General features: G+C 34.5%; 1 protein-coding gene across 20 annotated transcripts in view; it reads right to left on the minus strand.

Annotated features, from left to right (window-relative positions):
- Positions 1-13355, minus strand: part of CDC42BPA (CDC42 binding protein kinase alpha) — a 313445-nt gene that overhangs the window by 150865 nt on the left and 149225 nt on the right. For all 20 annotated transcript variants that reach the window (XR_008649731.2, XM_055235029.2, XM_055235020.2 and 17 more), the window contains exons 7-9: positions 4759-4959; positions 2884-3132; positions 441-520 (exon numbers count right to left, since the gene is read on the minus strand). Coding sequence is in view for 19 of the 20 variants with exons in the window: in XM_055235029.2 (XP_055091004.1) it covers positions 441-520; positions 2884-3132; positions 4759-4959 (530 nt within the window). In the remaining variant the exon portion in view is untranslated. The remainder of the gene's footprint in view (positions 1-440; positions 521-2883; positions 3133-4758; positions 4960-13355) is intronic.

The following is a 13355-nucleotide window of genomic DNA, read 5'->3' on the forward strand; positions in this document are numbered from 1 at the left end:
CTATTTCCAGCAGTAGGCTCATTCTATTTTTAAAAATGTTTTAATTTACGAAGTTTTCTCATACATTTTTTACGAACCTCAATTCAATTTAATTTGCTTTAAATTGTCCAAACTGTTAACTTTTTTTTTTTTTAAGACAGAGTCTCGCTCTGTCACCCAGGCTGCACTGCAATGGTGCGGTCTCGGCTCACTGCAATCTCCGCCTCCCAGGTTCAAGTGATTCTCCTGCCTCGGCCTCCCGAGTAGCTGGGATTACAGGTACCCGCCACCACGCCCACCTAATTTTTGTATTTTTAGTAGAGATGGGGTTTCACCATATTGGCCAGGCTGGTCTCAATCTCCTGACCTCATGATCCACCTGCCTTGGCCTCCCAAAGTGTTGGGATCACAAGCGTGGGCCACTGCACTTGGCCCAAACTATGTTAACTTTTCAAACTTACCAGCTACTAGTATATGTAAAACCAACAAATGGCAGATGGTGGCCAGAAAATGCAGTATGTGTTGGTGGGGGCATCGTTTCCTAAAGGAGGAAAAAACATCTGGTAAGAAATAGATAGCTATATGATCTGTAGGCTTGGCTATAAATATAAAACGCCAAAAAGAAATATTTAAAAAAAAATTTTGACTGTTCAATTTTAAAACACTGGTAAGTTTGGTACAGTTGTTTAGTAATATAAAATTTAGACCATGAACACTGCTACTCTAAAATTCTAATTAAAGTAAAACGAAGATTGAAAGTCTGATATTGAGAATAGTCATTATTATTCATGTATTCTGTATTTGCAAATTTGTGTAGAAGCTAATATTTCTTTGTAAACCCCAAATCAATACTTGTGGTAATTTTATGATCATTTGTAGACATGTGCAGAGCAGAGAAAAATTTGAGATGTCCTACGCTCACATTCCCAGCTGAGGTTGAACAGGAGAGGCTCTGCCTTCTCATTTAAGCTCTCATATTATAAACAAATGTCCTTTACAGGCTCTCTTTGGTGTCATGCTTTTCACATTTTTGGGCCCTCTGCATGTGATTCACTGCTTGCAAAGGCTCCCAAGCATAGTGCTGAAGCGCTGTCTAGTGTTCCTAGTGCAAGAGGACAGTGATGTGCCTTTACAGAGAAAATAATGTGCTAGAAAAGCTTCATTCAGGCATGAGTTACAGTGCTGCTGGTGGTGAGTTCAGTGTTAATGAATCAACAATATATGTTATATAAAGTGTCTTTAAAGAGAAGCACACATAAAACAAGACTATACATTGATCAGTTGATCAGAGGCTCACAGAAACCTAACCCTATATTTCCCTCAGAGCAATGGTTCAATATTAGCTAACAGTGTTCAAGGCAACTATACAGAATATAACCACCATGAATAATTAGGTTCAACTGTACTATGTATTTAATTTGGAATGATTCACAAGTTGTTAACAGTAAATATAATTCTATTTATAAAAAATTGGTAAGAGAAGTCCGTTTAATTATTCTTTGTCGAGAGTTTAGACAGGAAAGTATGAGAAATTTTTATCTGCCTTGAATATAGTACTAGGATGGTTTTACAATTATCAGTTATCAAACAGTGATCACAGCTTACTGTATTGAAATAGTATTCACCATTTCAGTGAAAATATAATGTGTACCTATTATGTACCCACGAAAATTAAAAATAAAAATTTTGTTGTCATATAACATTAACGTAAAAATTTTTAGCACAGAATTAAAGCCATAGTAAATAAAATAACTGAATAAAAATAAAAGCTCAAATTAAGAAGGCTAAAAAGGGGCCAGAAGCAGTGGCTCATGCCTATAATCCCAGCACTTTGGGAGGCCGAGGAGGGCGGATCATGAGGTCAGGAGATCAAGACCATTCTGGCTAACACGGTGAAACCCCGTCTCTACTAAAAACAAAAAAGTTAGCCAGGTGTGCTGGCGCACGCCTATAGTTCCAGCTACTCAGGAGGCTGAGGCAGGAGAATGGTGTGAACCCGGAAGATGGAGCTTGCAGTGCGCCGAGACTGTCCACTGCACTCCAGCCTGGGAGACAGAGCGAGACTCTGCCTCAAAAAAAAAAAAAAAAGAAGAAGAAGAAGGCTAAAAAGGCAAAAAACACAAAAATTTTAAGTTCTTATTTTCCTAAATTTTAATCTCATATAACCTAAAGGGTTATAGCAGAGGTCGATATACTATGCTGGCCTGTTTTGGCATGGCTCACAAGCTAAGAATGGTTGAATTATTTGGCTAGTGGACTGGCCGAATAATTGGCTTGAGGTCTGCTATTCACCTCAGGCAGGGCTATACCTCAAAGCTATATCACATTTGTGGACTATTTTCCCTACTGATTTCCTACCAAGTTTGCTATTGTTAGCAGCAACACACTGGGCTTGGGTATTTAGTCCCGGAATCTGCCCTCTGTATCAGCAAAGCTGCTGATTTTTCTATCCAGTTCCATGCTACTAGTACTGTCCCAGACCAAGTCAGTAATGGGGATGGACGTGTGTGGTATATGTGACTTTAACTAAAGTTCAGCAGTTTTTCACAAATAAATGCTTCTCACTTTATTTCTCTTCAATTGTTGTATCAGGCCCCGCAATCGTAAAATCTTCTTTTTTAAGTATCTAGTTTGTTCTCTTACCAAGCTTAATGGCATAACTTATCTAAGAGGTAAAACTTTGAATTTTAATTTTGTTCTTAGTCACAAATAACTATGTTCACCTCAGTTAACTTTCTTCTTAATTTGATTTGTGACAGAATAAGCACTGGAAGCCATGATCACTGACTGATAACTGATCATTGTAAAAGTATCCTAGGAAAATACTTATAAACCAAAAAATTACTATATAACCATATTAGAAAGAAACAGAGGGATAGAACTTCTTCACAGTGTCATACTTACAGAATTTTTTAAACAATCATCATCTACATCAAAATTCGATGTATCTGTTGGGCTACTAACTTCTGGAATATAAGGTGCTTCACAGTTCCGAATATTATCCCAATCAATTCCACTGAAAAATGGGTGTTTCTTAAAGTCTTCTATTCCATTTTGACCAAGACGATGTTCTCTGCTACAAATGAGCCTTCGAATAAGATCCTTAGCATTTTCAGACACATCAGTCACTTGGGCTGGAAACTGAAACCTCTCCTAAACAGAGAAAAACAGAAACAAAATATAAATCAGTGTTTAACATACTAAGTAGGTTGGTTGACTTACTTATTTTCTTAAAAATACATTTTCTTTTAAATATATCTAATAACTGCATGTTGGTGCAAAGTACTAATACTAAAGGAATACAGGGATGAATGACAGAAGATCATTTTCCTAGGACTTTTAATTTCATATATGACTCAATCATGCATGAGCTATAGAAAGAAGAATACATTATACCTTAAATACCTTAAACTGGTATCATAATGAAGAGAAATTACTTAAAAGTAGTGGAATTTGACTCAATATTTAAATCGAGATAGATGACTGATAATGGTCATATAAGTTACATACTAATGATTAATAATAAGTATTTTTAAAGGACATAATATGTATCTGACACTATTTAAAGTGCATTACTCATTTAACCCTCAAAACAACCATTTTAGGTGGGTACTCCTACTGTGCTAATATTATAGAAGAAATAAAGACACAGAGAATTCAAGTAACTTTCTCAACATTACATATCTAGGAAGTGGCAGAACCAGAATTCGAACTGAAGCTGTAATCTGTGCTGTTAAGTATCATGTTGTACTACAATATTTTTTTCTAATTCAAATGATGTACATGCTATTTACAACCCTGCTGCTATTTCCAGTCTTTCAACTCTTTATAACTATATGAAACATTATCTTTGCAAACACGAAGAAGAACATAAACCCTATAAAACTGATTTTTATATATGCAAAGAAACTAATCATAATTGCTTCACTGGAACAAATTAAAAAGAATAGATTATCATTCCCTTCTATCGGATATTCACATTCTAGGTTTTTGCAACTGCTCACAATCTTCTAAGACTGCTAATAAAACCTTTCTTCTTATTATTATGAACAGTCTATTTCACTTAGTACTAAATATATTAAAGTTTCATTAATTTGTTCTTGTTGTGTATCTGTGTTGCTTCTAGTGTTCTGTGATCATAAATAATGTTAGAATAGGTATCCTTGTACATATATCTTTGTTCTACTGAAAATGTCATAGGGTAGATTCCTAGACTGAAGTTGCTCAATCAAAACCTCTAACCATTTTTTAAGGCTCTAGGTGCACACCTGTAAACTTCCTGAACAGAAAGGTTACACCAATTTATATACCTATTAATGTCTTAGAATGCCCATCTCACTGCATTATTTATGGTACAGAGTACTATTTTTCTTTTGATCTTTGCTAATTTGACAAGAAAAAAAGTATCTCATTCTTATTTTAAATTTGTATTGCACTTATTACTACTAAAGTTGAAAATTTTTTTACACATATTCTAGTCATGATTATACATATACTATAGTAAGCAATGATCGAAATTCTCTACTTATGACCTTTGTTATTCTACTGGAGAGACCACTTAGTTTCCTACTTAGCAGCATCTCTAATAAAATACAAGAAAATTAGAACTAATAACTTATGAATAATTTATGGACTTTGACTATTTATGTTTGTCCTGTCCCATACTAGGATAGAAATGTGATTGTTCACTGTTTTTAGAAAAATATTTTCTCTTTAAAAATGATTTTATTATATGTGTTATTTACCACATTAATTTGAACAAAAGTAAAATATACTAACTTTGTGATTCATGATTTTTCCGTATGTCTCCACCAGAGATTCTGCATAAAATGGTGTTTCTCCGTAAAGCATTTCATACATACAGACCCCCAAAGACCACCAGTCACATTCAGGTCCATATCTGCCTTTTCCATCTTCCATGGCTTGAAGGATTTCAGGAGAGATATAATCTGGGGTTCCTACAGCCACTGAGGACTGAACCTGAAGAAATTTACATCTTTATTAATCTACTATATTAGAAATAAAATATTTTAAATTTAAAAGTTACTTAAGATACACAATAGACATTATTATCTCATAAACACATCTTTGTCATTATCTGAAAAATAATAATAATCTTTGCATATATGTTAAATTGTACATTATCCCCACATTAATAGTTTTCCAGATTTCATAACACTATAGAACTTTTATTATAGTGTTACTTAACTGATGACATTGAGAGGAACAATTTAATTTAAACCATCATACCCATTAACAACAAACTGAATATTTGGTTTAGAACACTCATTATTGATAATTACCTGTCAAAACTATACATGTAAAAAAAAAATGAAACTGTGAAAATTTTACAATGAGATGGGGGGAAAAGCTCCTGATATTTAGGCCAATACTATGAGAAGCCTGGAGATTATGTTTAAACTCCTTAATAGAAACCTAAGAAAATACACACCAATAATGTACAACAAACTACTTACTAATTTAAAAAACTATAAAAGAAGAGGTATATCCTTCAAAAACTAAAGTTCCAATAGAGAAAAAAAGTTGAGTACTTGTTATAGCAGGTTAGGTTTAATTAGAAAACAGGTAATTAAAACCAGGCATGGTAGCTGACATCTGTAATCCCAGCACTTTGGGAAGCCAATGTGGGAGAATCACTTGAGCCCAGGAGTTTGAGACAAGCCTGGGAAACATAGCAAGATCTTATCTCTGTAAAAAAGTAGAAGAAAAAATAAAACAGGTAACTAGAAAAATCCTGGGTATATATGTTGTAAGGTACTTTGAAGTAAAAGGATATTGGCCCTTTACGTGTTTTAGAAGAACTTATCCAAAACATGAACATTCCTAAACTAGAATACCAGTTAATATTTTGGATTTTCTAGACAACATTTCCAATTCTGAATAATTAGGATAGACTTACATTTTAGCAATACTGAGATTAAATAACTTGGAAACCCTTCCATTACGAACTCTTAAAAATGCTAGATAAACATCCTGTCTAACACGGTGAAACCCCGTCTCTACTAAAAACACAAAAATATTAACCAGGGGTGGTGGTGGGCGCCTGTAGCCCCAGCTACTCAGGAGGCTGAGGCAGGAGAATGGCGTGAACCCGGGAGGCGGAGCTTGCAGTAAGCCAAGATTGCGCCACTGCACTCCAGCCTGGGCGACAGAGCAAGACTCGGTCTCAAAAGCAAAAAAAAAAAAAAAAAAAAAAAAAAAAGCTAGATAAAATATAACAATTATTTGCATAAACATATAAAAGAACTTTTTTACAAAGAGAAATTCTTAGAGTTCAGTAATCAAGAAATGCTTGAGAATCAGGATAATATGCACTAGAGATGAGTAGTGTTGGGGAATTGTTGGTTTTCATTTCCTAGGTACTCAAATTTTAACATACACAAAAGCGAGTACCTTACGCTTATATGAGGTAAGAACAAAAGAAAAGATCTTATCCTTAGCTTATATGAGGTGGTGAGTTTGAAGACAAACGCTGCCCTATATACACACCTTTTGGCCTAAAACGTATACTGTAAGAAAAACGGTACATTATAAAAATCTGCCACAAAGCAGAGAAGGACAAGACATTTCATCTATCTTGACTTGTGTGTGATGAATGAAAAATACTGTTCCTGTAGAAATTCGTAACATCACATCACATGGTCTCAACATTTGGCATTCAAATGCACACCACTTCTGTGGTCCAAAAGTTCCCAAGCCAAGATATTGGCATTAACACTGACCCAAGGTTAGTTGCCTCTAGGAAGCAAAACAAATTCAAATCTACGCTGGAGGACACATGCTTAAATTTGGCAGATATAATTCTTAAACATAAAACTCGCGGAATATGAACTCACAATCCAATAATATAAACTAAATGAGGAAACTGTCTATTATGAGTAACTCAGAAATTCCAACAAACAGAACAATTAGATCCCTAACAACAATCAGATCCACTCTATGAAATAAGTATGTTTAAAATTATTAAAGACCTAAAAAAACAACACAAAAGTTTTTAAAAATCAAACAGAAGTCCTAGAAATGAAAATAGTCGCTGAAATAAAATAAACGCAATAAATAGGTAAACAGTGGATTAGATACAGTTGACGAGAATAATAAACCTGAAGAAGAGCTGAAGAAATTAACTAGCATCTAATATGAAGACTTAAAAAAATGGAAAGTTTGGAAGAAAGGCTAAGACGTACAGACCCTAGAATGGACAAGTTCAACACAGTATAAGAGAATGAGATAAAAGAGAGAATAGTGGAAAGCAACATCCAAAGAGACAAAGCTTAATTTTTTTCAAGAATGATATAAGACTCGAATTCCTGGATGCAGGAAGGGCATAAAGTACTTAGAAGAGGTCGAGCGCAGTGGCTCACACCAGTAATCCCACCACTTTGGGAAGCTGAGGCGGGTGGATCACTTGAGCTCAGAAGTTGGAGACCAGCCTAGGCAACATCGTGAAACCACATCTCTACAAAAAATACAAAAATTAGCTGGACATGGTGGCACATGTCTGTACTCCCAGCTACTGGGGAGGCTGAGGTGGGAGGATTGCTTGAGCCTGGGAAGTCGAGGCTGCAGTGAGCAGAGATGGCACCACTGCACTCCAGCCTGGGTGACAAGAGTGAAACCCAGTCTCAAAAAAAAAAAAAAAAAAGTACTTAGAAGATAAATAAAAGCAGATTCATGTCTATACACATTGGAATTAAACTACAGAATACCAAAGCCAAAGAGATTTTAAAAACATTAAAGAATAGAGATTATCTACTAAGAAATGACAATTAGACCAACAGCTGAATTATTAATAACTAAGAATTGCAGTCAGAAGTAAATGAAGTTGTACCTTCAAAGTGATAAGACAAAATAACTGTCAATGTATTACCTACCTACCTAAATTATGATACAGAAATGATACATTGTCACACAAGACTGAGTAAACTATCGCTAACATTTCCTTTCAGCTAAACAAGCACTAAAGGGTATACTTTGGAAAACAAGAAATTTAACCAAGATGGTAGAATGTGATACTAGACGCAATTATGAACAAAGATATTGGTAAACTTTACTAATACATCTAAATGGTGGTTAATTGGATAACATAATGAAGAAGGAGGAGGACAAGGACTAGAAAAAGAGGCAGGAGTAACTACCTTAGGGCTGAAAAATAAATTTACCCCATAAATGTATTCAACTATAATTTGTCAGTTTACAAATAGAAAAATAAAAATTTTTAAAAACCACCCGCTAAAAAAGAAAAAAAAAAAGAAGTTGGAAATAAAACACTGGAAAAACAAAAACATGTTACTGAGGATGTAAACAGGATTCAAGTATTCTAAATTTCTCAGGTTTTTAAAATTTTTAATTATTACTTTTTTTAAATTTTATTTTATTATTCAATTATTATTTTTAATGGTGGTAAAAATACACAAAAAAATTTACTATCTTAATGATTTTTAGAAGTGTGCAGTTCAGTGGCATAAGTACCTTCACACTGTTGTGCAACCAGTCCCTACCATCCTTCTCTAAAATTTTTTCATCTTGGAAAATTTCAACTCTATACCCATCAGTAATTCCCCCATTCGCCCTTCCCCTAGACCCTGGCAGCCACCATTGTACTTTGTTTCTTTGAACTTGATTACTATAGTTATCTCACATAAGTGGAATCATAAAATATTTGTACTTTTGTAACTGGCTTACTTCATTAACATAATATCCTAAGGTTTCATCCACGTTGTAGCACGTGTCAGAATTTCCTTCCTTTTTAAAATTGATTGATATTCCATTGTATGTATAAGCACATTTTGTTTATCCATTCATCTGTCACCCTTTGGCTATTGTGAACAATGCTGCTCTAAAAATGAGTGTACAAATCTATGTTCAACTCCCTGCTTTCCCTTCTTTTGGGTATATACCCAGAGGAGGAACTCTGGATCACATGGTAATCCTATTTTCAATTTTTTGAAGAGCTACCCATACCATTTTCCATATTTTACATTCCCACCAACAGTGCCCAAGGATCCTAATTTGTTCACATCCTTGACAACACTTGTTATTTTCTGTTTTTTTTTTTTTTTTTTTTTTTTTTGAGACAGAGTCTCGCTCTGTCGCCCGGGCTGGAGTGCAGTGGCGCAATCTCGGCTCACTGCAAGCTCCGCCTCCCGGGTTCACGCCATTCTCCTGCCTCAGCCTCCGAGTAGCTGGGACTACAGGCGCCCGCCACCACGCCCGGCTAATTTTTTGTATTTTTTAGTAGAGACGGGGTTTCACCGTGGTCTCGATCTCCTGACCTCGTGATCCACCCGCCTCGGCCTCCCAAAGTGCTGGGATTACAAGCGTGAGCCACCGCGCCCGGCCTATTTTCTGTTTTTTTGACAGTAGCAATCCTGCTGAGTGTGAGATGGTGTATCCCTGTGGTTTTGATTTGTGTTTCTCTAATTATTAGTGATGTTGGGTACCTTTTCATGTGCTAATTGGCCATTTAAATATCTTCTTTGGGCCGGGCGCGGTGGCTCATGCCTGTAATCCCAGCACTTTGGGAGGCCAAGGTGGGCGGATCACAAGGTCAGGAGATCAAGACCATCCTGGCTAACACAGTGAAACCCCGTCTCTACTAAAAAATACAAAAAAATTAGCCGGGCGTGGTGGCGGGCACCTGTAGTCCCAGCTACGTGGGAGGCTGAGGCAGGAGAATGGCATGAACCCGGGAGGCAGAGCTTGCAGTGAGCCGAGATCACGCCACTGCACTCCAGCCTGGGCGACAGAGCGAGACTCCGTCTCAAAAAAAAAAAGAAAAAAAAAAAAATCTTCTTTGGAGAAATGTCTATTAAAGTTCCTTGTCCCAGCATTTTGGGAGGCTGAGGTGGGTGAATCACTTGAGGTCAGGAGTTTGAGATCAACCTGGCCAACAGGGCAAAACCCAGTCTCTACAAAAAAAAAAAAAATTAGCTGGGTATAGAGGTGCATGTCTGAAATCCCAGCTACTCGGGTGGCTGAGGCAGGAGAAGTGAGCCAAGATCACGCCACTGACTCCAGCCTAGGCGACAGAGCAAGACTCTGTCTATCACATAAAATAAAATAAAGTAAAGTGAAGTAAAAAGTAAAGTAAAAAGGAAAGTGTAAAGTAAAATAAAATAAAATAAAATAAAAATAAATACCTTGTCCATTTTCTAATAGGGTCCTTTGTTCTTTGTTGCTGACTTGTAGGAGTTCTTTACATATTTTAGAGACTACCCTGTTATTAGACATATGATTTGCAAATATTTTCTCTCATTCCATATGTTGCCTTTCACTCTGATTGTGCCCTTTGATGCACAGAAGTTTTAATGGAGATATTGTCCAATTTATCTATTTTTTTCTTTCGTTGCCTGTAATTTTGAGTCATCCCCAAGAAATTACTGACAAATCCAACGTCATAAAGTTATCCCTTCTATTTTTTTCTAAGAGTTTCATAGTTTTAGTTTTTGTATTTAGGTCTTTGACTCATTTTGAGTTAATTTTTGTTTTGAGTGTGACGTTGAGTTAATTACAGTGTGAAATAATCTAAGTTTCTTGTTTTGATTGGGAATGTGGCAGAAAAACTGATTAACTGTTTAAAAATGTAAAGATAAACACTAAAATACTTAGAATATGTAACTTCCAAACAAAGAGAAATTTAAAAGCTAAACTGGATCAAGTCAACAGAAGGCAAGAAAGAAGAAAACAAACTCAAATATACATGCAAAGAAACAAGCAAAACCAATAATAAACAGCACATAAGATACTAGAAATAAGTATATTAATAATCACAAAATTTATAAATGGATTAAACTCACTTATTAAACGAAACTGTTACACAGGACAACACATAAAACCAAAATGAACAAATGAGAAAAACATCAGCAATAATCTGTTTAAAAGGGATGCACTTAAAACATAAGGACACAGGAAAGTTGAAAGTAAATGGATGGAAAGGGATATATCAGGCATATGATAAAGAAAAGAAACTTAAGATAGCTACAGTAATATCAGTTAAATATATTCTAATGCCAAAATCATTGTAAGATTTTTTAAAAATTCATTAGTATAATATAAAAGAAAATACCCTGGAATAAATGTCAATTCTGAATAATGTATACCTAACAGCAAAGCTACAAAAGAGCTGTGCAAAACACTGATGATTACAAAGTTAGTAAATTTACCATCATAAGGATTTTTAAACAATGAATAATAGATCAGAGAAATAAAATGGTTAAGAACACAAAAAAACTGAATGACAAAATTAACAATTTTAATCTTATGGGCATATATATCTGTACCCAAAAGTCAGAAAAAAAAGTATTCTTTTCAAATAAACATAGAACATATAAAAACTGGCCTCTTACAAAATCACAAAGCAAATTTCAAAAAATGCCAAAAACATCTGATACCAAATAGACCCAATCTATAGTAAACTGAAACCAGGAATAACTAACTAAACAAATAAATATAATACTATGGATATTAAAAGGCATATCACTAAATAGTGGCCCATAGAAGAATTCTAACTTAAGTTGGAAAATATTTAGAATTGAACAGTAGAATGCTCTGTATCAAAACTTATGAAGGAAAAGAGGAGCACAAACAAACAATACTAGGAAAGGGGGGCAAAACGACACTGTAACAGAGATGTTAAAACTAGGAGGAAGGTGGTCTGAACTACTTTATGGCAATACAATTGAAAACTCAGAGAAAATGGACAATTTTCATCGAAAAGACTATAACATATTAAAACTCAGGAAGAAAGAGAAAATCCAACAGACCTATAATCAATAAAAATTTGAATCAATAGTACAAAATCTATCTGCAAAACAAAATAAAATTGAAGAAAACAAAACTTCACCCAGGCTAAGGTGATTTAAAAGTAAATTCTACCAATGATATAAGTTAACAGATAACTGTATTATAAACTGTTCTAGAGCCAAAATGGGTAAGGGGAAAATATGGATCCTCTGTTTATTTTATAAGGCTAAAATGACCTAAATCTAAAAATCAGACAAGAACAATTTAAGGAAAAAAAATTATACTCCAGTCTGAGATATGACTAATGTCATGTATGAATGCCAGGTAACAATACGATATAAAATAGTAGTAGAGTCAACTAGGAATCTGTTAAAATACTGCAATATAACATCTTGATAAAGTCATATTTACTCAAAGAATGAATGATTTAACAATGGAAAAGCTGTCATTTATCAGATTAACAGATTAAAAGAAAAACAACCTAATATCATCTTCATGGATGCAGAAAAGTAATTTTGTTACAACCAGAATCACAACAAAAAAACTCCGGTAATCAGAAATGAGAAGGAATTTCTTAATTTGATAAGAGATATATACCAAAAGCTAACTGCAAACATTAAATTAATTTGAAGCTACAGAGACAACATCACTGCACCTATTTAACATTGTACTGAAGGTCATTAGACTCCATGGTAAGAGAAAAAATATAGCACATATAAAGATTGTGAAGAAACAAACCCAAAGTTGGTCATAATTTACGGATTACATGATTTATTATATGAAAAATCTAGAAGAATCTATAAACTATTTTAAACTGATAAAAAAAAACTCACAAGAGTGCTAGATTCAAGATGAATACGCAAAATCAATTCTAATCCTAAAGAAGAGCAACAAGCTATTAAACTGCAAATATAAACAAGTATCATTTATAACACAAGTAACATTAAAAAATCCACAAGTCGTTTAGGAGCAAATCTAACTCATCTAGGTAATGGATTAATAGTGAATAAAAAGAAACACAACATTCATAGATGAGAAGATTCCATGTTATAGACATGAATGTCCCCAAAATTAAGCTAATTTCAAAGCAGGTCTTAAATACATAAGCCAGTGTTTATGAAGGATTGTTCACATGTGTGTACATGTATGGATATAAACCAATATGCTAATCCTAACAATCACATAGAAAAATAAAGGGCCAAGCATAGCCAAGATAATTTTAGAGCAAGGAAAAGAATTATAGCGAACACTTCACCACCAGAAATTGACTTCTTAAGGTAAATTGATTCAGCTGGTATGGTTTTGACAGAGATATAGGAGAAAAAGTAAGTTGAAACTTAATTTGAAAGTCACAAACTTGGGAAAGGCTCGTCGTAGGTTTGAGGCAGCTGTCCAGATAATAAATAATGACCCACACAAAGTCAACAATCATAACATTTCAGGACACTGGGAATAAATAAAACATTCTAAAAGCTTCCAGAGATAGAGAGAAAGGTTGTAATAAAAGGACTGAGACTCAGAATGGCATCAGATGTCTTAATAGCAACACTGTAAGTTAAAAGACAACATAATGCCTTCTAAATTCTAAGAGGAAAATAGTTTCAAATCTAGAA

The sequence above is a fragment of the Symphalangus syndactylus genome, chromosome 19 (genome assembly GCF_028878055.3).
Source record: "Symphalangus syndactylus isolate Jambi chromosome 19, NHGRI_mSymSyn1-v2.1_pri, whole genome shotgun sequence".
NCBI classification, from domain to species: Eukaryota; Metazoa; Chordata; class Mammalia; order Primates; family Hylobatidae; genus Symphalangus; species Symphalangus syndactylus.